General features: G+C 54.1%; 2 protein-coding genes across 4 annotated transcripts in view; one reads left to right on the forward strand and one right to left on the reverse strand.

Moving 5' to 3' along the window:
* The window catches only part of HDAC7 (histone deacetylase 7), a 249718-nt gene extending 241806 nt beyond the window's left edge, over positions 1 to 7912 (forward strand). For all 3 annotated transcript variants that reach the window (XM_054012591.1, XM_054012590.1, XM_054012592.1), the window contains 5 exons: positions 2319 to 2437; positions 2844 to 2977; positions 4084 to 4168; positions 4701 to 4839; positions 5378 to 7912. In XM_054012591.1, coding sequence (XP_053868566.1) covers positions 2319 to 2437; positions 2844 to 2977; positions 4084 to 4168; positions 4701 to 4839; positions 5378 to 5423 — 523 coding nt within the window. In that variant the 3' untranslated portion in view covers positions 5424 to 7912. The remainder of the gene's footprint in view (positions 1 to 2318; positions 2438 to 2843; positions 2978 to 4083; positions 4169 to 4700; positions 4840 to 5377) is intronic.
* A 9734-nt stretch (positions 7913 to 17646) lies between these two features.
* Positions 17647 to 25596, reverse strand: part of LOC128828337 (twist-related protein 2-like) — a 37403-nt gene continuing 29453 nt past the window's right edge. The window contains exon 2 of the mRNA XM_054012918.1: positions 17647 to 18721. The gene's annotated coding sequence lies outside the window, so the exon portion shown is untranslated. The remainder of the gene's footprint in view (positions 18722 to 25596) is intronic.

Consider the following 25596-nt stretch of genomic DNA (forward strand, 5'->3'; position numbering starts at 1 on the left):
CACCAGACAGGCAGGAAGTGTGGTCCCAGCCCTGAAGTGCTAGGTGGGTGGGCAGCGTGGCTTGGGCACAGGTCCCCCCGCAGTCCTGCTGGGCTTGGGGTTCCAGCCAGAGGCAGGTGGTCGCATGGCTTCCTGGGGCTACTCATAGTCCTACTAGGAGCACTGCAGGGGAATGAGGCGTGGGGGGCATTGGTGTGAAGCACATCAGCCCAGGGGCTTCAGCGACCCTGTGCGCAGCACAGTTGGGTATTGGGTTACTGTTAGGCCAGGATCCCAGCCAGGACTCTGAGCCAATCCCTCTGCAGACTGGGGCGAGCCCATGCCAGCACAGGCTGCTGCTGGCATGCTCTGCATGGCACCCAGTAGCTGCCCGCGTGCAGGGGCAGCATTGGCTGCTCCCGCAGGGGATGGTTAGTGACTCCCTTGGGAATCCTGCCTCTTGGGAGGACCTTGGGAGCAGCCCAAATCAGGGAGGTTTGGGTGGCCCCCAAAGGGGGCAGCCCATTGCAGGAGTGGGTCTGCAGGGGCAGCCCAGAGTAGGGCGGGGGGGTTGGAAAGATGCAACCCCATCCATTTGGGAAGATGCACAGGGGGAGACAACAGGGGACCACCCTTGCTGGAACAGCCCCTCTCCCGGCCCCGGCCCGGGGCATTAAGGAGCGATGTTGGCTCAGCTAAGCACCAGCTGGGAGCTGCAGGCGCTATGTGAGCCAGCCCAGCGCACATGGCCCTGGCTCACGGCAGTCATCCCCTCTGCTCCCACACCCGGGCTTTGCTTTTACTCCAAAGACTCTATAAATAGCTCTCTGTTTACACAGCAATGTGATCTCCACTCACTCCCAGGCCCCCTGGCCTCGCCAGTGCTGGAGTCAGCCCACCCATGGGCCGCTCAACGCTTCTGCTGTCCACAGACCTGCCTAGGTCTTGCCCTGCTTTGTCCAGGACCTCCTCCTTCCCAGAGCCCTAGGGCAGCCATGTCTCCCACTGCAGCAGGGCTGAAAGGGGAAGAGAGTCTGATCCAGTCCCAGAGTGCCTGTGAGCGGCAGCAGCCCCTCTGAGAAGCTGCATTTCCAGGGAGCCCACGGAATATCCTGCCCTTTGAACCAGCAGCCTGGTCCCTTCCCTTTTGTTCCCCACCTGCCTGCAGCTGAAACTGGCTCCTGGCTTCGCTCGCTGTCCCCAGGAGCATGGCCTTAGGCTCCCAGCTGGGATCTGCTGGAGAGGGGCCAGCGCACAGACCCAGGGAATCTGGCCATGCTGGAGCTGTTCCTTTGAACGGACATTGTCTGTGTCTGGGATCCAGTGTTCCCGTGGTTTGCTCTCTATCCCTGTGGGATGTGCAGTGTCTGGCTGTGCTGTCCATAGTATATGTCTGTCTGTCTCTCTGTTAGAGGCATAGGCCCTTTAGGAGGGAGCCAGGATCCATGTGGATTTGTGCTCTGGGATGTACATGCGGGACCCTCAGCCCCCAGCCCCCATTATTGACAAGGGGGCTGTGCGACCTTCATGCACCAACTAACCCAGACATTTTCTTTAGTGTCGCTCAGTAGGCCTCAGCCTTTTCTTCCCAAAACACCTCTTCCTTCCCCACCTCCAGCCCTGGCCATATGTTTCCTCACTTTCTTTCCTGGCGCAGATCCCAATTTCCTCCCTCTCCTTCCACCATCAGCGGCAAGTGCCCACTCCATTCACAACCCACCTGATAAAATGATCAGCAACAACTAGTTAGCCGTGACATATGAAGTGTAATCATTACTCTTCAGAGTGAACACTCCATCTCTGAATGGGAGGGAGTTCACACCTCCCAGAGCCATTGTTTCAGGCTGTCTGCAGGCTCCAGAAGACGTCACTGCATTGGTACACAGGTTATGTTGAGAAGGCCAGCTTCACTACCCTGAGGGCTGGAAAGCATAGATCCTGCCAAACCAGCGCATGTTACAGGGGCTCCATCGAGCAGGACAGTTCTGGCCTGTGGCCTAGAGTTTGACACCTGCTCTAGGGTACCTTTTGTGTGTTTGTCTTTAAAGTTCTAATCACAGAGTTTGTGCAGCACCTGTCACCACTGCACCATCCCAGAGGGGCCTTTTCCTGGGGCCGAGGTGTAGGGAGAGAAGGCCGTGTGCTCGGCTGCAGTTTTGTGCAGAGATTCGTTGTGTCGTCCAGCTCTGTGGATGCTGCTCCCCCTGCAGTTCCCTGCTAATGCCACTCTCGCTGCGTCAGTGTCAGAGCTGGGACTGGAAGCCGGGCGGCCCAGCCCCTGCCGTGTGCTCAGCCCCAGGCCATTGCCCTTGCTGAACGTATGTTTTCTTCCCTGTCAGAACTGTCGTGATGCCGATCGCCCACGAGTTCTCCCCGGACGTGGTGCTGGTGTCTGCGGGGTTTGACGCAGCCGACGGCCACCCGCCACCGCTGGGAGGCTACAAAGTCTCTGCCAAATGTAAGGAGCTGCAGTTGATGCTTGTGCACTGGCAGGTTAGAAAGCAAGCCAGGACTGGGTCTGCCCGGAACAGGACGGTTCAGGAGCTGCTGCGGGAGGCCAGCAGGGGAGGAATGTGCTCCCAGTGTGGAAGCGAGGGGAGAGCTGCTCCAGGGGCGGCTCCCGTGGCTGGCACTGGCCCAGAGGGGCTCTCCACGTAGCAAAGGCCCCAGTCACTGGCACACATGGTCCCGGGGATACAGAGTCCCCGAGGCTGATGCTCTGGGCTGGGGTCCAATGTCAGCTGCTTGCCCCTGTCAGCCCTGCTCCTGGTAGCCAAGACAGTCTGCAAAGCAGGCACATGCCTGGGCATGATCAGTGCAGCAGCGTGGCTGACAGGCTGCCCCTTTGGCTTCTTCCTCCTTAGGCTTCGGCTACATGACCCGACAGCTGATGAGTCTGGCAGGAGGAGCCATCGTCCTCGCCCTGGAAGGGGGCCATGACCTCACGGCCATCTGCGATGCCTCAGAGGCCTGCGTGTCTGCCCTGCTGGGCAATGAGGTGAGGCCGCGAGCTCCGGCATGTGCTCCTCCCAACCCCAGTGGTCAGGGCAGCGGAGCTGGGAGGCAGCCCGAGCTCCCTGGCCCTGCCCCAGTGGTTGCTGCCCCGTGGAACTGGCAAGAGGCAAGTGAGGCAAATCCTGGGGCTGGATCCCATGGAAGATAGGGGAGGTGCACTCGCCCACAGGTGCTGACTCCGTGGGTGCTCCGGGTCTGGAGCATCCATGGGGAAAAATTAGCAGGTGCTAATTTCTGCACCCACCGGCAGCCAAGCTCCCCCCCCCCACCTCCTTCTCTCCCCCCCGCGCCGTGTCCCCCTCCTCCCTTCAAGGCCCCCACCCCCCCAGCTGCCTAACAGCTGTTTGGCAGCACTTAGGACTTTCCGGGGGAGGAGTGGGGACTTGGTGTGCTCAGGGGAGGAGGCGGAGAAGAGGCAGGGCAGGGGCGGGGACTTGGGGGAATGAGGGCGGGAAGGGGGCAGGGCTGGGGTTGGAAAAGGTGGGGGGGGTGGGGACTTTGGGGAAGGGGTGGAATGGGGGTGGGGCAAGGCCAGTGCAGGGGCAGGAAGAAGTGGGGAGGGGGCAGGGCCAGGGACGGTGGGGGTCGAGCACCCACCGGGCAGAGGGGAAGTCGGCGCCTATGCGTGACTCGCCCAGCTCCTGGACACTGCCACACAGCAGGGTACCCCCTTTGCCCACAGCCTGCTATCCTCTGCAGGGGCCTGTTGTCTCCTGCAGCATTGGGGGGCCCATGTGGGGGCAGGACAAGGCTGACCTGTTATGACAGGCCCTGTGGTCCCCACCAGTCTGCTCCTCTTCCATCTCCCTGAAGCAGGACACACTGTTCAGCATCCCTAAAGCCAGCCTGGTGCCTATCTAATAGGCCGGCCCCAAGTATCCCAGAACCTCCATGTAGGGCAGCAGGGCGCGGCTGCGACCCCGGCTGCCCCACAGCCCAGCGTTCCATCACAGGGCCAGCCAAAAGTCGCCATGTGTTCCGGCTGCGCTGCCCCCTGGGGCTGAGCGGGGGATTAAACAACTCTCTGCACTGAGCTCCCCTCCCGGCCGGAAGCAGCACTAACGGCCTGGCCGGCGTTTGTCCCTGCAGCTGGATCCCCTCCCAGAGGAGAGCATGAGGCAGAAGCCGAACCCCAATGCCGTGCGCTCCTTGGAAGCAGTGATCCGGGTCCAGAGTGAGTGTGCCTGGGAGGAGCTGACTCCAGGGGGGCCAGAAAAGGGATATGGGAGGGGGGGGAGGAGTGGGGACACGGCGCCCCACAGTCACACCGCCATTCCAGAGCGGGCTCCATCACTGGTACTCAGCACCTGCCTCAGCTGGGGCTCGAGAGCGTGGTGGGGGTGCTGGAGCTGTGTGGCTGCTTCATGCCTGGAGCTACAGGCAGGGGCGCAGCCCCAGTGCCAGAGGGCACGTCAGGGTCTCATTTCCCTCCCAGAGAAGGCTAAGCCATGCCACTCACCCTAGAGAACTTGGGAAAGCCCCTAGTGCAGGAAAACCCAGACAGCCAGAGGCTGGGCAAAGCTAGGCCAGCCTCCCCCTTCCTCTCTGTGAGCAGCAAGCCCTCTGCCCCTCCTCCTCCTCTTCTCTGAGCAGGAAGACCCCTCTCTCTTCCTCCCCTGCTCTGAGAATGGGGAGGCCACCCCTCCCCCTGCCCCAATGTGCCCTCATGGGGGTGAGGGTCCCCCTAAGCCCTGCCTCTCTTTCAGGTAAATACTGGGGCGCCGTGCAGCGCTTTGCCTCCAAGGTGAGCTGCTCGTTCCTGGAGGTGCAGCACCATGACCCAGAGGAGGTGGAGACGGTGACGGCCTTGGCCTCCTTGTCGGTGGCAGTGATGGTGGAGAAGAGGTGATGGTGCCATTCCCTGTAGCCCCGGGGTCGCCCAGAGCCTCTTGGCACCATGGCTCCGGTGTGCTGTCAGCCAGGGACCAGGGCATGGGCGAGCTGTGGGCACCTGTTGGGCCTAACCCCCTAAATCCCTAACCAGCAATCCCCTAAGCCCAGCCTGCACCAGCTCTGAGAGTGCAACACAGACTGCCCTCACGGGGCACTAGGGTAGTGCCTGGGGATTCCCTCTTCTTGGGGTCTGCCCCTTGGGGTTGTACGGCACCCACTAGGGCAAGATCGGTCCAAAGGCATTTAGCGCCCAGGGCTTGCAACTGCAGTATCACGTTTGCAAGTGCACCCCCACGAGTAGGGGATGGCAGGGGGAGCAGCCCCCCTCTGGCCATGGTGTATGGGGAATTCCAGCTGTTCCCCTGGGGGTTGGCAGGGGGAGGAGGCCCCCATCTAGCCATGGTGTATGGGGAATTTCAGCTGCTCCCCTTGGGGTTAGCAGGGGGAACAGGCCCCCTCTGACCATGCTGACTGGTTTCCTCTACCGTAGGCCAGAGGATGAGCCGATGGAGGAAGAGGAGCCCATGAATCAGTGATGAGCGGTGCTGGTCTCTGAGTCGCCAGTGGCAGGAAGGAGTCTGGACTCTCCCTAGCCCATGACTCGCTCTCGACTCTTGGCTGCCTGTTTGCCACGTTGTCCTCTCTCCCCAAGTCACATCCCGGAACGGACTGGCCCTCCAGCTGCGGTATCGGCAGGTCATCTGCAAAGGATCCCACTGCTGCCTGGGAATCACCCTCCTGCTTGGGATCAGCCGAGGACCAGAAACTCCCTCTCAAAGGATCTGCCCTGCAGTGCTTGGCAACGCACCTTCCACCTGCTCTCCCCTCAGGGCCTTGTAGGGGCGTAAAGGGCCAACGGGGTGTGAGAAGGCCTCGGCCCTGCCCCCTTGGTGGAGAGCTGCTTTTCTCCAAGGGCTCGTCCTGTGGCAGTGGGGAACTGGACAGGTGTTGGGATGGACAGTGGTGGCTGACATGCAGTTCAGAGCCAACCTCAGGATTGTGCCCCTTCTCCAGACAGCCAAAGGTTCCACCAGGGACTCCCTGCACTGCCTGCTCCTGGGAGGGGGCTGGAACATTCCTTGTACCTTTGTCTAGGAGCGATCGGAGCCTCCGGCCAGGCACGAGGTGGAAGCTAGGGGTGACGATGACTTGGGGCTCGAGCCCATTGTGAATGAGACGAGGTTAGAAGATGGTTGACGACATGCAAATCACAGGGAAGCCCTGGACTCCAGTGTCCCATGTGCCCAGAACTGCAAGCCTGGGACTTGGTCTCCTTAACCACTAACCAGAGCGTAAGCCCTCGGGGACGGGGCCCCTCTGATTTGCACTATCTGCAGATTACACGTGCTAATACGCACCTGACATACCCTTCTTTCCATGGGACTTTGGGGAACAAACTCCTCTGCAGATGGACGTTCACGAGGTGATCTGAGCCCTGGAGCAACCAGCCCGGCCCGTGACCTGAGGATCCATGTCTAATGGGGCCCTTTGTCCGGCTCCAGGGGAGGGGGGCTTCTTCCAGAGTAGCCACTAAGGGCTCTCCCAGTGTCCTTGAGACAGCCCTCACTAGGAAGCCTGCCTTAGCCCCCAGCCCTGTTCCCTGCCCAGTACCCCAGCTGTCGAGGAGAAACAGGGCACCTTAGGGCTGACATGGGCTCAGCTCAACCTGGGTCTGAACGCTGCTCAGCTAGCCCAGGATGGCACATTAGAAACACTCCAGAGAGCCCCCGAGATCCAGCCAGAGCCTCTCTGGAGTGAGCAGAAACCCCAGCCCAATACCTGCTCCCCTAGAAGTCACAGGTGCTGTGCAGACCCTGCCCGAGCTCAGGACCCCCATCATGCAAGGTGCCGCACAGCCACCCCTCCACCGCCGACATTGAGGCCCTGTAAGCCTGGTGCTTCACAGACCCCAACCAAGATCAGGGCCCAGTTGTGCTAGCTGCTGCACGGACCCCAACCACGATCAAGCCAGGTGCTGCACAGACCCTAGCTGAGACTGGGGCCCTGTCAAGCCAGCACTACACAGGCACACAGTGACTGACAGCTCCCTTCCTCAACTTCCATGGGACTAGGATCTGGGCAGATCTTGCAAAGTGTTTCCCCCCTCCCTGGGTAGACCACATGGGTTCACACACACGCCCCTGTAGCCTTGGCGCCTTCCACTCACCCAGCTGGAGGAGACCAGCGGTTCTGCTCCCCAGAAATGGCATTGGAGAGCCTGTGGCCTCCAAAATTGGCAGCTTTTACAACCCTCACTGACCCCGGCTTCACTGTTTGTATCATCTCACAGCGACACGGAAGAGCTAAAAGCATTTCCCCCCCCCCCCCCCCCCGCCCTTAAACAGGTTTTGCTGAGGAACAGCGTTGGGTCGGCTGGCAGCAGTTTCCTGGGAGAAGAACAGCCCCCCCACGCCCACCCCCCAAAAGCACCAGCCTCAGCCTGCGCTACAAGCCAACACTCCTGGGTTAATCTCCAGCTGGCTCCTGTCCAGGTGGAGTCGTCGTGTCCAGTCTCCTAGTGTAATGGGAGCGAGCCCTCCTCTGCCAGGGGCACCGGGGATCGACCCCTCTCCACTCCTTGGCTGTGTCCTCCAGGACAATCTCGCCATTTCTTTAGAGAGGGGCCTGGCCCAGAAGCTGATGTGACATGCAGCAGTGGGAGCAGTTGGGCCCATTATCTGGGGCCTGTGTGATGGCCACAAGCACTTTCTGGGGGGCGCCCCCCTTGGCTGAACTGAGTGTCTCCTTGGGTCCATGCCAATGTCCAAAATAGAAGCACACAGGAAGTGTGGAGACATGCATTTCAGTGAGGCCGGTGGGGCAGATGCAGGGCCTGGGATACCTGGCCAGGGTCTGGAGGTGGGGGGTAGGCATGCAGGGCTGGGTGTCTGGCGAGGCACTGTCTGCAAGGAGAGGGAGAGTCTGTTTGTAAAAATATAACAAAGAGAAAAAAAGACCTTGGAAGAATAAATATTTCTTTGCCTTAGAACTGCACAAGCTGTGTGCGGGGATATGGCTACATCGCCGACCTGGGTCTCAGACACTCACTGCACAGCTCAGACTGCACCATGGCCTGCACCATCCACGTGCTCCCCTGGATGTGGCTTCCCCCCCCCAGAGCCCCATGGACATGTTCCCTCCAGTGCCCCAATGGGTCTGTTGTCCGCCCAGTGCCCCATGGACACTGCCCCCAGACCCAAATGCTCTGTGGGTCTGTTGTCCCCCCCCTAGTGCCCCATGGATATGTTCCCCCCAGAGCCTAATGCCCCAGTGGGTCTGTTGTCAGCCCAGTGCCCCATGGACACATTGGCCCCCGAGCCCAATGCTCCTGTGGGTCTGTCGTCCCCCCCAGTGCCCCATGGATATGTTCCCCCCAGAGCCTAATGCCCCTGTTGGACGGTAGTCCCCTCCCCAGTGCTCCACAGATACATTCCCCCTAGAGCCTATTGCCCCTGTGTGTCTATTGTCCCCTCCAGAAGCCAATGCCCCTGTGGGTCTGTTGTCCCCCGCATGGGTGTGTTTTCCCTCCAGAGACTGGCTGCCTTGTGGAAGAGATGACAGCCAGCCATGTTATTGGGCCCAGTGCATGTGGGCCTGGGTGAAGTTCTCTGGCCTGTGCTGGCCAGGAAGTCAGAAGAACTGAGCTTCTGGGCTTAAGCTCTAGGAAACTACAACTCCTCGGAGAAGAGAGTTGCTGCCCTCTTTGGGCCTGGCTTTTGGTGATGCGCTCTGGCCTGGCAGCACGCCTAGGGTTGCCAGGTCTCCGGTTTTCAACTGGAACCCCGGGTCAAAAAGGGACCCTGGCGGCTCCAGTCAGCACTGCCGACCGGGCCATTAAAAGTCCGGTCAGCAGTGCTGCAGGTCTAAGGCAGGCTAGTCCCTATCTGTCCTGGTACTAAACTGTGCCCCGGAAGTAGCCAGCAGGTCCAGCTCCATACTCCCATTGGCTGGGAACCGTGGCCAAGGGGAGGGGGGGCAGTGCCTCCTGCCCCCCGTCCACCCAGGAGCAGGACCTGCTGTCCTAGCACGGAGCCTTAGCCCATTGTGCCGCTGACCGGGAGCCGCCTGAGCCCCAACCTCCTTCCCCAGCCCTGAGCCCCCCCCAAACCCCTCATCCCCAGCCTCACCGCACCCCAGAACCTGCACCCCCAGCCCAGAGCATTCACCCCTTCCCGCATCCCAACTCCCTGCCTGGAGCCCCCTCCCGCACCCTGAACCCCTCCTTTCTGGCCCCACCCCAGAGCCTGCACCCCCCCAAACACACCCAACCCCCTGCCCCAGCCTAGTGAAAGTGAATGAGGGTGAGGGAACATGGTGAGTAGGGGTGGGGCTGCAGACCTGCAAGCCCCTTGCTGGGGGTCTCTGCTGCCTTGGCTTAGCAAAGGAAGGGCCCTCCGCCATGCTGCTGCCCCCCAGTGTCGCTGCGGCCTCGGCTAGCAAAGGCTGTTGTTGTGCTGGGCCTGAACTTTGAGGTTTCCAAGGTAACAAAAGGCCCACTCAGCCTGTTACATAAAATTGTTGTGGAAAGTCAGCAGAAGCAGGCACCCACGGACCCGGCACAGACAGGACTGCTGGAGCGAAATGCAGAGGGGCCTACAAGGCTCTTGGTTAAGCCACTGTTAGCATGGCAACAAGCTAAACCTGGAAGTGGGAGGGAATGTTTACCATTGGAATCACCAAAATGTGCTTTAATTGGTGAATGTTAATGGACCTTCAGTGTTGCGGGGATGGGGGGTGTCAAGCAATGGGAGCAAGGACATGGTTGGTCTGGAAGGCACCAGCTTTACCAAGATAGCTGCTACTCCTGGGCCTCCAGGAGTCACCATGATCATCCGCTTGATCCTAAAGGTGGTCTGGCCTGCGAGAGAGCAGGCTCTGAGAAGGCCTCATTACAAGAGCTGGACAGATAATTGATTTTTTGTTTCACTGGCAATTCCCCCCCACACAAAAAAAGATTCATTGCAGGTTGAATTGAAAATCACATTTTTCAAAAAAAAAAATTGGAAGTCAAAAATCCCAGACTCAGTGCCAGACAAAACCCAGAGTGAATGATTTGAGTTCTAGTGGAGCACAAATTGAACAAGCATCAAAATGTGATGCAGTTGTGAAAAAGGTGACGATCATTGTGGGGGCTATTAACAGGCGTGTCAAACACAGGCGCTCATTGGCCCACTCTGCTCGGCACGCGTGAGGCCTCAGCTGAGGGCCGTGTCCGGTTCTGGGTGCTGCACTTTAAGAACAAGGTGGGCAAACTGGAGACAGTCCAGAGGAGAGCAGCAAAAATGATCAAAAGTTTAAAAAACCCCTGACCTCTGAGGCAAGGTTAAAAAAAGGAATATTTACTTCTTGAGAAAAGAAGACTGAGAGGGGAATCGGATTTCAGTCTTCAACTATGTTAAGGCGGTTCTAAAGAGGACTGTAATCAACTGCTCTCCATAGCCACTGAAGGTAAGACAAGAAATAATGGGCTCGATCTCCCCCACGCTAGCGTCGAAGCTGGTGGAAGCTCAGTGTTGCTGCCAGCCAGAGGCCAGTGGGCCGACGCTGGGGGCGGCCCGGCGCAGCGGGTGGCCGACTTGAGCAGGTGCTGAGGCTATCCAGTGACCTGGCGCTCAGGTCAGCCAGTAGCCCAGAGCTAGAGCGGATGCTGAAGCTGGCCGGCAGCCCAGTGCTGGGGGTGGCCCAGGATAGTTTGGCTGGGGCTTCTCTGCCCAAGGGGGGTCGAGGGTGGGCGCTCAGGGCTCCGGTGGATGGAGGGGGGGTGGCCACTGGGGTCTCCAGCCGACGGGGCGGTAGGGACTAGCCGTCCCAAAGGGGGGGGGGGCTCACGCCCCGCCCATGATCTGCAGCAAGGGAGATTTAGGTTAGATATTAGGAAAAGCTTTCTAACAATAAGGCTAGTTAAGCTCTGGAATACGCTGCCAATGGATGTTGTGGAATCCCCGTCACTGGAGGTTTTTGAGAAAAGGCTGGTCAAACACCTGTCTCTAATGTAACACCGACAGAGCCTGGTCATTAGTGGTCAGGATTGAACCTGGGACCTCTAGAGCTAAATGCAGGAGCCTCACATGGCTCTTAGCTAAGGCGGTAGAGCAGACGCATTAATCTCTAAGTGGTCTCGGTGCCTCTAGATGGGACAGAGCACCACACCCAGGAGGTGTGTGGGTTACACTAGCACAGGGGGCCTTGATGACTTCTCAAGGTTCTGTTCCACCCCTGCATTTCTACGATTATGGATTGCCACCGTGGATGTCACTGAACCAGGGAAAGGCAATGAGAATGACTCTACAGCTTGGTGGTAAGGTTGTGCTTGCCTAGGATGTGGGAGACCCCAATGCTCCAATGACTATGTAATTATTTATATAAAGTGGAACAATTACAACATGTGAGCCTGAGAAAGTACCACGTCAGAATGCCTGCTTCAACCCAATGAATATGGCACTTTCTGCTAATGTGAGAGCCTCCCGTTCAAATCCCTGCTCCATGTCAGACAAAAGGGAACCGAACTTTGGTCTTCCCCCATCCCACATGAGTACCTTACCACTGGGGTAAAGCTTAGACGTGCAGCAGCAGCACCGTCTGCTCCAGCTGTGTGGTGAATCTAGTCCCCCTTCCTTTGCGTTAGTCAAAAATGCCTGAAATTGAAGCAAAACATTTTGAGTTGAGTTGAAACAGAATGTACCCTTTTGACATTACCAACATGATTTTTTTTTTTTTTTGGTTCAGTCAAAACTATTTTGCAACCGTGACAAGAATTTTGCAGTTTTTGGCAAATAAACTATTTGCTAGAATTTTTTTGCCCCGCTCTAATTGCTGCCTCCCACGTCTTTGGCTAAATCCTGAGATGTGAGACTTAGATTTCTTGCTGTCACCCCCTTGCCATCATGTGTCATTTCCTTTCCTCTCGGTTTAACTCCTCTTTTCCCTTTCTCACCTTTTACGTTCTGTGTAACAAGTCTGGCTGAGCCATCGGGACAAGCCCCCCTTTTTGAGCGGAGAAGCAGCAACAAGCAATGCTTTGAATAGCTCAATGCCGGTTCAAATTTGCCAGGTCTCGCAGTGCCTGATCCCACACTATCCTGGGCCTATGTTTCTCCACCGGTGAGGCTGCAAGTGAGAGTCCGCACAAGGGAGAGAAGCTGCATGGTCTCTCTTTGCTTTTTTTCCCTCTCCCTATTCATGTGTGACTGTCTTGTTTTAAAGGAAAGAGTCCAGTTATGTCTACACTAGAGCCCTTACAGTGGCACAGGTGAACCAATACAGCTATGCCGTTGAGATTCCACCAGCAGCAACGACAGCTCCAGACCATGCTAAACCAACCTTTTCTCCCCCCTGCCAAAGCACAGGCATCTTTAAGGCAATCTAAAAGACTGCATGGAGTGTTGATGTAGCTGTGTTGGTCCCAGGACATTAGAGAGACAAGATGGGGGAGGGAATATCTTTCATTGAACCAACTGCTGTTGGTGAGCTAGACAAGCTTTCAAGCTACACAGCACAGTTCTTCAGGTCCGGGAAAGGTACTCAGAGGGCTTGTCTACACTTAAAACACTGCAGCTGTGCCACTGGAGCGCCTCGGCGAAGATGTTATTTACACCTACGGGAGGGCTTCTCTAGCTAGCGCTATCTACACCGGGGGTTAGATGCGTTTAACTGCATTGCTTGGGAAGTGGATATTTCACTCTCCTGAGCAATGTAATTATACGGACCTAATTTCCAAGGCCTGGTCTACACTACAGAGTTAGGTCAACACAAGGCAGCTTATGGTGCTCTAACTATGTAAGTGTCTACACTAAAATTTTGCTCCCGCTGGCGTAACTGCCCCGCTACACTGACTGAATAACTCTATCTTCCCGAGAGGCGGAGAGTCCAGTTATGTCTACACTAGAGCCCTTACAGTGGCACAGATGAACCAATACAGCTATGCCATTGTAAGATGTCTCACGTAGCTGCTCTGTGCCGACAGGAGAGAGTGCTCCTGTCAATGTAATTACACCTCTCCTAACAAGCAGCGGTAGCTATGCCGGAGAGAGAAGCTCTCCTGCTGACATAACGCTGTGCACACTGCCACTTATGCTGCTGAAATGTATGTTGCTCAGGCAGGTTTTTTTTCACACCCCCTGAGCAACACAACTTTTGCCGACATAAGTGGTAGTGTAGACATGGCCTCAGTGTTGATGTAGTTAGGTCGATGCAGCATTACGTTGCTTATATCGACTGTTAACTGGCTTTCAGAAGCCATCCCATAATGGCCCATGCGACAATACAAACAACAGAAGCGCTCCTGCTGAGGGTGCACACTGCTGACACAAGAAGCAAAATGTAGACATGCACAATCAATGTAATTACTGCGGTGTCTGTATGGGGACCTAAGTTAGGTTGACTTAATTGTGTCGTGTAGACATTTCCCTAGTGTAGGCCAGGCCAGAGTGTTATAGCTAAATACAAGATAGAATGAATTGTGAGCATAAGTAGTTAACACATATGTCACGGACCATTCAAGGTGAGGTGGCCCTTTAACACCCTTCCAGTCATAACGGGGGAAGGAGGGGGAAAAAAACTGGCGGGGGGGAGGGTTGTTAGTAGGTTATAAATTCTTGTAACAAGCCATAAATCGAGTATCTGTATTCAGTTCATGACTTTTTGGGCCTAGCAAAGTTATGAATTTAAGCTCCCAAGCTTGTCTTTTGAAGGTGTTGTGCAGGTTTCCTTTGAGGATGAGGGCTGAGAAGTCAGATAGGGAGTATTCTCTTTGTGAAAAGTGTTCACCCACAGGTAATAATAATGTGCTTACGTCTTTTATCATTTTTTCTGTGTGAATTTGTTTGAGAGCACTGTGATTCTCGTTTCACCCACATAGTTGTTGTTCGGGCATTTAGTGCATAAAAATGAGGTACACCACCTGTTGTGATAGGCATGTGCGTACTGATGGATTTTGCAAGGTGTGTTGCAGGGTACGGGGGTGTTGATCATCGTAGTAGTAGAAATATGTCTGCAAGTTTTGCTTCTGTTGTTCTGACAGGGTCTGGTGTTGCTTTGAGTTGGTATCCTGGTCTAGAAGATTGTCAAACAGGCATTTTTCCCTATAAAAAGCTCTGGCCAGTCAAAGAGAAAGGGAAAACTATATTGTCAAACTAGAAGATTTGCTTAATACTTACATTTAAAAAGTTTTAACTTTTTCTGTGTCTGTAATAATAATAATAAAACAATAACAACAATAATTGCTGTTATAAGAATTTGAAAAGGTTTTTTTCCCCTTTGGATTAATATTTCTAGATATTCTAAGTAATATGGTATTGTGCTTTTTTAATTAATCTCAAAAGGACATTACTTTTTTAAAGCAGATTTTAAGCTATTTATCTTTAAATTTTTATCTTTTTTATTCTTTGATTAATGCTTGACAAGTTTAATTTAAAGGAGGCTTTTACGGCAATTTATACTTACAAAAATGTCTGTGCCTTTATTTCAGATGCACCTTGAATCTTAGCAATAAATGAAGACATACTAAATCATATTTTAATAGGATTTTTATTTATTTTAATGAACAATTAGATAGTTTGAAAACTGCTATCAGCTCATGAGGGTAGAGCATCCACCAGTTGTAATATGTAAAAAGTAAGGATTACATAGGGAAAAACACATTTAACCTGGAAAATTCTTCCCAGACTTTCCGGTGGCTGGCAGCTAAAACTGAATGGCTGGAGCCTACAAAGAAATACACACATGCACTCATGTGAGTAATTCCATATGTTGCACCAGGACAATGCATGTGAATAAAATTTCATGTGCATAAGTATTAATGAATTAATGTAATTAATATATTAATAACCATTAATGTATTAATGGATACTTTTTTCTGCTGTCTTACTCAGTTCAACCAATGGAATTGCAGTATGCAAATGAAGATAGGCAGGGCAATGATCGGTGGAGTTACCTCTGATGTCACAATAAGGTTTGACTATCTTGGGTGTTTTTTGCATTGGTGCAGCTACAAGGGTGCAATCCCATGGTGCTGAAGGGGTATAAAAAGTGACTTGCACTGATGTGGGTGAACTCAGTTTGCTCTTCTGTCACTTGGGAACAGAATGGGGCTTGTAACACAATATTGCGCAGTTGTGTTTCCATATAGAGGCAGGAGATTGTATGGACACATACACCCCCCCCCCCCAATTAATTATGATGAGATCTGTGGCAGGAGAGGGAGAGTGTGTTTGAAGAATACAGATTTTGTCATTTTTATTATTTATAGTCAAACAGGAACCAGAGTCTGCCTGGACTCCCGGCTGCTGGAAGGAGAACAACAGTTTCCCCCCTTTTCAGCAGCCACAGTTTGGTTTGCTGATGGTGGGGAAGATGTGGAGGCATTGTCTTTTTTCATTATTGCTTGTACTCTGGGTTTGCACCTGAATGTGAGGAAACTGCCTGTTGTGTCTGGAGAATCAGGAGAAATAACCAGGGTCGTGCTGCAGCAGGAGATCCGGGTGGGGTTGGTTCCAGATATCCCAGATCCTGGGGTTTTGGAGCCGTTTTCAGCATCTGCACAGCTCTTGCCTTGGAGGGCAGAACTATTGTGCACAGAACATTGCTCAGAGAAAAGCTCAGCAGTGTGAGAAATTAAGTGCTGGGACCCTCCATAGCAATCTGTCATTAGCTCAGTAAGTGTCCATGTGGAAATGCCCACACCTTTGCCATGTATCCTTCAGCCAAAGCGTTCACACTTGGGTGCCTAAAGAAATGGGCTGATTTCCAGAGGTGCTGAGACCTTTTGCTTCAGTAGCACACCAGATTTAGATGTGTAAATATGGATTTAGGCGCTGTGGCCTTGCTGCACAGCTGGTCCCTACTAGACTGGGAAAGGACCAGTGCAGAGGTGCCTTATCAGTTAAGTTTAAAAGCAAAACCCTGGGGACCAGCATGGTTGTGATGCTGCAAATTCACTTGCTGGGTGTTGCATCCCTCCACCATCCTCTGTGGCTGTGAATGGTCTCTCAGCCTCACCTGGGAGCTGAAGGAGCTTGGAGAGGTCACTCCTAACTTGCTCCAGAGGCAGTTTCTTAGTCTTGTCTAGGATCAGAGCTGGGCAAAAATTTCAATTTAAAATATCAGTAAACTCTCTAATTCTGATGGGAAAACCCCAGGAATTTGAATGTGTGATTTTTCTGCCCTTGATTTTCAACCCACCAAGCTAGCAGAATCTACTGGCTCCAACCAACAGGATTGAAGTGGCAGGTCTCTGAGAAGTTTCTGATACAAGTTCTTATATGCTTAAGGGTTTGAATCTCTAAATCCCTGTTGGGGGGTTAGTGGGGAGGAATGTAGTAGGAGCTGCCACAAACCTCCAGCGTCCGGAAGCACCAGGGCTTTGCACTACTCTCTGGGGGAGGGGGACGTGTGGTATGACATCAGCCAGGCCAGCACCACCCACAACAAAGCACCTTATGTAGCACTCTGCGTGCCAGGCAGGGGCACAATCATGATTTTATTTTCATGCAGGTTTGTTCAGAGGGCAGAGTCCTTACAGTGACATAATAACAGATGTTAAATACAGACCGGCCAAGGCTCTGCCTCAGTTATTAGACAAAGCCCTGGATGCTGTGTTTTTGCATTCCCAAAACTAGGAAGCTCTAAAGCAATGAGGACTGGATAGTCCTGGAAGTTCTCCTCTCTTCTCTTTGCCCTCTGGAGTTTTCATTTTACCCACTATATGCATTGCCTTTCTAAGCAGCACTAAAGCAAGAAGCAAACAGTCTGCAAACGTGGCTGGACTGAGTCGTCATCCAGGAAATCGGCACATGCCAGTCCCAATGAGGAGCATGTGGTCTGTTGGCCAGCACTCGCTCTGCCCTTCATTGGCTCCACCCACTCACTCCCAGGAGAGCTGTGCTGGTAACTCACAAGGGGCGGAGACTAGATGAGGAAATAGGTCCAGGAAGAAGCTGCTTGATGCTACAGACAAAGGAACAGCTTAAGGTTCTAATAAGCATCTGGGTACATTTCTGGGGATGCCTGCACTGCCGCATAGTCTAGGGTTACCATATCTCATAAATAAAAAAAGAGGACCCTCCACGGGCCATGGCCCCGCCCATTTCCCCACCCTTAGCCCCGCCCCAACTCCGCCCCTTCCCCCACCCTAACTCCGCCCCCTCCTCCCTCCCACTCCCAGCCAGGGGGAAAGGGCTGCCCCAGTGCTACCAGCATCACGGTTTCCCGGGCAGCCCCCAGACCCTGCGCCCCCAGCCGGCGCTTCCCCAGCGCAGCTGGTGCCCGGGAGGCACGGGGCTGCCCGAAGCCGGAAGCGCTTGGGCAGCCCAGCTCTTAAACAGAGCCGGGGCGGCTGGAGCCTCCAGCCCCCAGGGCTCTGTGTAACTGACCCAGTGTCAGTTACACAGAGCCAAAGAGGAGAAAAGCCTCCAGCCCCCGGGGCTCTGTGTAACTGACACAGTGTCAGTTACACAGAGCCCCAGCCGCTGGAGGCTCTGTTTAAGAGCCGGGCTGCCCGAGCGCTACCGGCTTCGGGCAGCCCCTTGCCTCCGGACCCTGCGCCCCCAGCCGGGCACTTCCCCTCCCGGGCTCCGGCGGCGCAGGGTCTCCAGGCACGGGGGCTGCCCAAAGCCGGTAGCTCTCGGGCAGCCCGGCTCTTAAACAGAGCCTCCAGCGGCTGGGGCTCTGTGTAACTGACACTGGGTCAGTTACACAGAGCCCCGGGGGCTGGAGGCTCCAGCCGCCCCGGCTCTGTTTAAGAGCTGGGCTGCCCAAGCGCTACCGGCTTCGGGCAGCCCCGTGCCTCCAGACCCTGCGCCCCCAGCTGGGCACTTCCCCTCCCGGGCTCCGGCGGCGCAGGGTCTCCAGGCACGGGGCTGCCCGAAGCCGGTAGCGTTCAGGCAGCCGGGCTCTTAAACAGAGCCGCCATTTTCCCGGACATGTTCCGCTTTTTGGCAATTCCCCCCGGACGGGGGTTTGACTGCCGAAAAGCCGGACATGTCCGGGAAAAAGAGGACGTATGGTAACCCTAGCATAGTCCTCTAGTCTAGAGGAAGCAGCCAGCGGGCTTCAGCTACTGTGGAAGTTGGGAACATAAACTCCTCATTGGCAATTCCAGCACAGCTCACCGAAACCCAGGAAATCAGTCTGACTTCTTTCTATGGCTTCTAGTATCTGACAACATGGGAGGTGAGAAAAATGGGGGCTGCAGGGTGGCACAAATTGAGCCCTCTTATCTGGGCCGTTGTTGACGGCAAATGGGAGAGACTCCCAAGGGAATCCTGGCTGCTGTGGGAGGGCAGATTAAATGGGACACAGATAACTTCCAGGAGATTCTATTCTTGCATTATCCAGTCCTGCTGCAGGATGTGTGGAGGAGACATGTCAGGGCTGATCCCATCAGCAGGCCAAGCACTGGGCACAAATGGGAGTGAATGGACCCTTTGGAGCCTTTCTGGTGGGTACCCAGGGCACTTGCAAAGCAGAAAGCTAGTACCAACAGAGAATTTGTTTTCCGCTATTCAAAAATAAATTATCTTCCAAAAGAGTTTTATACACACTATCCGGCAAGCTTGTTACAAGCCAAATGGTCCGGGCCTGGCTTGGATTTCTACCTCTTCTAGAGACCCCGTTTTCTCCAGGGTCTTTGTCAAAGGACAGAGGAATTGAGAGTGGTTCCTGTGCTGAGAAGTCATCGTGGTACCAAAGGGGGTGCCTGCTCTCCTCCCCTCGCTGGGAGGCTGCTCAGGAGAAGAATAGCGTTGTTGGCTTTGGGGTGCTTTTTCTGGCTTAGTTGATGTTTTCTTTTGTTTGAGGCAGAAGCATGACGCTTGTTCACCCCTCATCCCAGGAGCACCTAAGGAGAGAGATCCAGAATGAGTCACAGCCGGGCAACCACCTGCAACAGCAATCACTTCGCGCCCAAACAGGGACTTGGGGAGTGGGTTTGAAAAGTACTCAGTGTTCAGCACTTCCCACTGAGGACAATGGAGAATCCCCTGCCCCCCACAGAGAATCCCCCTTCTTCCCATGTAGAACTCCCATTCCCCATGGAGTATCCCCCTGCCCCCAATGGATAATCCCCTTCTCCCCATGGAAAATCCCCCCACCCCCAATGGAGAATCCCCCTCCCTCCACAGAGCATCCACTGTCCCCAATGGAGAACCCCTCCCCACAAGGAAAATCCCCCTTCTTCCCATGGACAGTCCTCCCCACAGAAAACTCCCGGTGCCCCCAATGGAGACTCCCCCTTCCCCACCAAATGAGAAGTGGGGGCAAAAGACATATCTGGCTTCAAGACTAAGCTTGATAAGTGTATGTAGGGGATGGTATGATGGGATAGCCTAATTTTGGCAATTAATTGATCTTTGATTATTAGCGGTAAATATGCCCAATGGCCTGTGATGGGATGTTAGATGGGGTGGGATCTGAGTTACTACAGAGAATTCTTTCCTGGGGGCTGGCTGGTGAGTCTTGCCCACATGCTCGGGGTTCAGCTGATCGCCATCTTTGGGGTCGGGAAGGAATTTTCCTCCAGGGTAGATTGGCAGAGGCCTGGGTGTTTTTCACCTTCCTCTGCAGCATGGGGCACGGGTCACTTGCTGGAGGATTCTCTGCACCTTGAGGTCTTCAAACCACAATTTGAGGACTTCAGTAGCTCAGACATAAGTGGTGTGGGTGGGTGAGATTCTGTGGCTCGCGTTGTGCAGGAGGTCAGACTAGATGATCATAATGGTCCCTTCTGACCTTAAAGTCTATGAGAAGGAAGCTCCCCCCCACTTCTGACTCAGTGTGCACTCTTCTGCAGCAACTGGGCTGTGCTTAGAGGTTTGCCACTTAAGGACTAGTCTGGCGTGACTATGCTGTCATGTGAAAGCTGACAGGGCAGCAGCTGGTGGTGATTGCCTGCAGGTGTGTAGACAAGGCCACATCTGGCTAGCCCTCCATGCCAGCACACCTTGTCTGCCCAGAACGGGGCAGATGTCAGCATTACAGAGCAGCATTGGAACCACAGTGTGGTGTTGGAAGCCTGCTGACTGCGCTGCCCATTCGGTGCCTATTCTGGGACTGGAGGCTCTGGTCTGTAGGGCTGTCAAATAGTCCCTCTCCCCAGCTACTCAGCCCAGCAGCATAACCCCAGTGAGCCAGGAACTCGGGGACTGTCAGCCCCCCACAGCATGGAACAGGGAGATGCTGTCAGATGGGCTCCCCAGAGGAAGTGTGGCACTGCAGTGACTGGGGGTCAGCCTTTGCTAACTGGCTGCACTGGTACCAGCGCTCCATGTCTGTTCACACTGCCTGTTTGCCCACACTGGTTCCTCACTCATTCGGGGAGATCCTGTTTCCCTCAGCCTTGTGGGGGACTGTGCCAAGTGTGCTGGGACTCACAGTGCTTGCGTGGTGACCAGGGCCGGCTCTGGCTTTTTTGCCACCCCAGGCAAAAAAGCCTCCGGCCGCCCCCCACTCCCCCAGCGCGGCAGGGGAGGGCAGCCGGAGCCCCGGGGGGAGGGCAGTGAGCCCCAGCCGGGGCTCCGCTCTCCCCGGCGGCGAGTCCCGGTCAGGGCTCCGCTCTCCCCGGCGGCCAGAGCGCCGGGGGGAGGGCGGCGAGCCCCGGCCGGGGCTCCGCTCTCCCCAGCCGGGGCTCCGCTCTCCCCGGCGGCCAGAGCGCCAGGGGGAGGCCGTGAGCCCACCGCGGCTCTGCTGTCCCCGGCGGCCAGAGCGCTGGGGGGAGGGCGGCGAGCCCGCTGCGGCTCTGCTGTCCCCGGCGGCCAGAGCACTGGGGGGAGGGCGGCGAGCCCCGGCCGTGGCCCCGCTCTCCCCGGCGGCCGGAGCCGAAGCACCGCGCCGCCCCCCTCCAGGTGCCGCCCCAAGCACAAGCTTGGTGGGCTGGTGCCTGGAGCCGGCCCTGGTGGTGACCTCACTAGGCCAGGCGATGGTAACTGAGGAGAGGCAGGGCAGGGGCAAACCAAGCCACTGGGCCAGGCGATGCTAACTGAGGAGAGGCAGGGCAGGGGCAAACCAAGCCACTGGGCCAGGCGATGCTGAGGAGAGGCAGGGCAAACCAAGACAAAAGGGATAATTTTAACTATTTAGAACTTTATAAGGCAAAACCCCCAAATTGTACCAGGACCACAAATGATATAGACCAGGAGTAGGCAACCTATGGCACGCGTGCCGAAGGCGGCACGCAAGCTGATTTTCAGTGGCACTCACACTGCCCGGGTCCTGGCCACCAGTCCGGAGGGCTCTGCATTTTAATTTAATTTTAAATGAAGCTTCTTAAACATTTTAAAAACCTTATTTACTTGACATACAACAGTAGTTTAGTTATATACACCTCTACCCTGATATAACGTGACTCGATATAACACGAATTCGGATATAAAGCAGTGCTCCGGGGGGGGGGGGGGGGGGGGGGGGGGGGCGGGGATGCACACTCCGGTGGATCAAAGCAAGTTCGATATAACGCGGTTTCACCTATAATGCGGTAAGATTTTTTGGCTCCCGAGGACAGCGTTATATTGAGGTAGAGGTGTACTATAGATTTATAGAAAGAGACCTTCTAAAAATGTTAAAATGTATTACCTGCACGCAAAACCTTAAATGAGAGTGAATAAATGAAGACTCGGCACAACACTTCTGAAAGGTTGCCGACCCCGATATAGATTATTATCAAAGACTCACTACTTATAATAATAAACTACAGATTACCAACTCATACACCTTGTGAGCGTGTAGCTGCTGTGCAGTTAATGCCAGCAGAACAAGAGATTACTCTGCATATAGTGTGCCACATCAGAGAAGAATAAGTTTTTCTTCGCCTTGGCGGTAAGTCCAGCTCCACTCTTGCTGTCCCGTTCTTTGCTTCTCTTCCCCTTGAAGTGCTCCTTAGATTCACTGTTCTTGTGGCTGTACCAGTCCACGAAAGCTTATGCTCTAATACATTTGTTAGTCTCTAAGGTGTCACAAGTACTCCTGTTCTTCTTTTCACCAAGTTTATCCACCTCGTGGGCCCTCACTTGTCATTAGGCAACTTTGCACTGTATTCCATCAAGAGATGTTCAGAGAGTCCCTTTCTCTGGTCATGTACATTGGGTTCTTTGTGAGTGGGCTTCTTGGTTATCATTTCCAGGATCTGTTTGCAGGATGTGTGATTGCGGAGCCATTGGCCATCATCTTGGAAAACTCATGGCGATCGAAGGAGGTCCGGATGACTGGAAAAAGGCTAATATAGTGCCCATCTTTAAAAAAGGGAAGAAGGAGGATCCGGGGAACTACAGGCTGGTCAGCCTCACCTCAGTCCCTGGAAAAATCATGGAGCAGGTCCTCAAGGAATCCATTATGAAACACTTAGAGGAGAGGAAAGTGATCAGGAACAGTCAGCGTGGATTCACCAAGGGGAAGTCGTGCCTGACTAACCTAATTGCCTTCTATGATGAGATAACTGGCTCTGTGGATGAGGGGAAAGCAGTGGACGTGTTATTCCTTGACTTTAGCAAAGCTTTTGATACGGTCTCCCACAGTATTCTTGCCGCCAAGTTAAAGAAGTATGGGCTGGATGAATGGACTGTAAGGTGGATAGAAAGCTGGCTAGGTCGTCGGGCTCAACGGGTAGTGATCAATGGCTCCATGTCTAGTTGGCAGCCGGTTTCAAGCAGAGTGCCCCAAGGGTCGGTCCTGGGGCCGGTTTTGTTTAATATCTTCATTAATGATCTGGAGGATGGTGTGGACTGCACTCTCAGCAAGTTTGCAGATTACACTAAACTGGGAGGCGTGGTAGATACACTGGGGGGTAGGGATCAGATACAGAGGGATCTAGACAAATTAGAGGATTGGGCCAAAAAAAACTTGATGAGGTTCAACAAGGACAAGGGCAGAGTCCTGCACTTAGGACGGAAGAATCCTATGCACTGCTACAGACTAGGGACCGAATGGCTAGGTAGCAGTACTGCAGAAAAGGACCTAGGGATCACAGTGGACGAGAAGCTGGATATGAGTCAACAGTGTGCTCTTGTTGCCAAGAAGGCTAATGGCATTTTGGGCTGTATAAGTAGGGGCATTGCCAGCAGATCAAGGAACATGATCGTTCCCCTCTATTCGACATTGTTGAGGCCTCATCTGGAATACTGTGTCCAGTTTTGGGCCCCACACTACAAGAAGGATGTGGAAAAATTGGAAAGAGTCCAGCGGAGGGCAACAAAAATGATTAGGGGTCTGGAGCACATGACTTATGAGGAGAGGCTGAGGGAACTGGGATTGTTTAGTCTCCAGAAGAGAAGAACGAGGGGGGATTTGATAGCTGCTTTCAACTACCTGAAGGGGGGTTCCAAAGAGGATGGAACTTGGCTGTTCTTAGTGGTGGCAGATGACAGAACAAGGAGCAATGGTCTCAAGTTGCAGTGGGGGAGGTCTAGGTTGGATATGAGGAAACACTATTTCACTAGGAGGGTGGTGAAGCACTGGAATGTGTTACCTAGGGAGGTGGTGGAATCTCCTTCCTTGAAGGTTTTTAAGGTCAGGCTTGACAAAGCCCTGACTGGGATGATTTAGTTGGGGATTGGTCCTGCTTTGAGCAGGGGGTTGGACTAGATACCTCCTGAGGTCCCTTCCAACCCTGATATTCTATGATTCTAACCCAGTTTTTTGATCAATTCCCTTGTTCACCAATTATATTTCCTTTCAGTTTTTTTCCCTTGATACTCGCTCTCTGTTAAGTCTGTAGATTTTTTCTCCCGATATTTCCCTTCTCTAACAGTGCCTGCTCACATATCCAGGTCTGGTTGGTTGGTTGGTTTTTTGTTTGTTTGTTAGTTTTTTTGCTTCTCCTGACCTGAAATCTTCTTTCCTCCTTCTTGCTTACCAGTCTCCTACTTTTATTCTCCTGTTTTCCTTTTATCACTTCACCTCCTTCCCCAGCTCCGGTTCACCTGCTAGCTCAGCATCTCAATCCTTCTCCTTCTCTAACAGCTTTTCCATCTGCCCCTTCAGGGGGATTCCAAGTCCCCTCCCCAGCTCAAGCTGCCGATGCATTGGCCATGTCTCTCCCCAGGATAGTAGTCTGTGCTGCTGCATTGCAACTGCAGCACGTGCTAGTGCCAAGGGGTGGGGTACGACACCTGGGGGGCAGACAGAGGCACTGGTGCCATGCCTCTTCCTGTGCCTCTCATATACAGGAGTTTGCACCAAGGGCTCCTTGGGCCCCTGTGTTAACCTGGCTGCATTCCCAGTTTCTGTTCTTTGGCCTCACCCTCAAAGATTAGAAAGAAGAAAGCTCTGAGGGAGTCCTGTTGTCCTGTGCCTGCCACAATGAATGCATGGAAAGGGCACCCCCTGCCACCTATCATAGAGAGTCACTGGGCATCCCATAGCACGTACTGCACCCGCTGTTCCATACATTGCAGACCAGTACACAGAGCCTGCCCTAATACAGTGAGAAGGCAGTGTCCTCATTCCAACTGCAGGTCAACACACGGCTCCCACTGTACCTCCAGTATAGCTCCATGGCACCCGCTATACCAACAGTGCACCCACTACATCTCCATGGCACCTGCTATCATAGAATCATAGAATATCAGGGTTGGAAGGGACCTCAGGAAGTCATCTAGTCCAACCCCCTGCTCAAAGCAGGACCAATCCCCAACTAAATCATCCCAGCCAGGGCTTTGTCAAGTCTGATCTTAAAACCCTCTAAGGAAGGAGATTCTACCACTTCCCTAGGTAACCCATTCCAGTGCTTCACCACCCTCCTAGTGAAAAAGATTTTCCTAATATCCACCCTAGACCTCCCCCACTGCAACTTGAGACCATTACTGCTTGTTCTGTCATCTGCTACCACTGAGAACAGTCTAGATCCATCCTCTTTGGAACCCTCTTTCAGGTAGTTGAAAGCAGCTATCAAATCCCCCCTCATTCTTCTCTTCTGCAGACTAAATAATCCCAGTTCCCTCAGCCTCTCCTCATAAATCAGGTGCTCCTGCTCCATGTGCTTTACCTCCCCGGCACCCACTATACCTCCAGTATAGCTCCATGGCACTTGCTCTACCTCCAATGCACCCACTTCATCTCCATGGTACCCACTACACCCTCTCTAAACCTCATGACACATAGTACGCCCCCCTCCACATACCACAGACTGATGTGGCCCCTGTCACCATCTCATACAAGGAGGAATGAGACACTCCCATGTCTCCTGCCTCAAACAAGTATGTGGCAACCTGCACCACACAGAGTCATCTGCCAAAAAGCGGTGTGTGGAATCCTGGTAACACCTGCCATTGAGTTATGCATGTCACCTCCTCCATTGTCACTCATCGCAGCTGAGCCATGACAGCCTACCTAGCACCAAATATCACTCTCTGCTGCAGAAAGGAAATGCCAGCCCCAATATCACTGACCACAGATGGGCCTTTGGCAGCCCCAAGCCAATTGCAGGTGAGCACAAGGCACCAAGCATATCACCTCCTGCCAATGGACTCATGGCACCCCAAGTCTGCTTGCTACAGTTGGGTGCATGGTACCCTGATGCCACCAACTTCAGAAGGTGCAAGAGAGCCCAGCTGGCACCTGCTGCAAAAGGGTGCGTGCCCCCACACTCTGCCTTCCACAGATGGCACATTAGCAACCTGTATAACACCTGCCATGAAATGGCACAGACACTCACAGAGCACCTTCTGCAGGAGGGAGCATTGTATCTAATTTAGTTGGGGATTGGGCCTGCTTTGAGCAGGGGGT

Source organism: Malaclemys terrapin, chromosome 23 (genome assembly GCF_027887155.1).
Source record: "Malaclemys terrapin pileata isolate rMalTer1 chromosome 23, rMalTer1.hap1, whole genome shotgun sequence".
Taxonomy (NCBI): domain Eukaryota; kingdom Metazoa; phylum Chordata; order Testudines; family Emydidae; genus Malaclemys; species Malaclemys terrapin.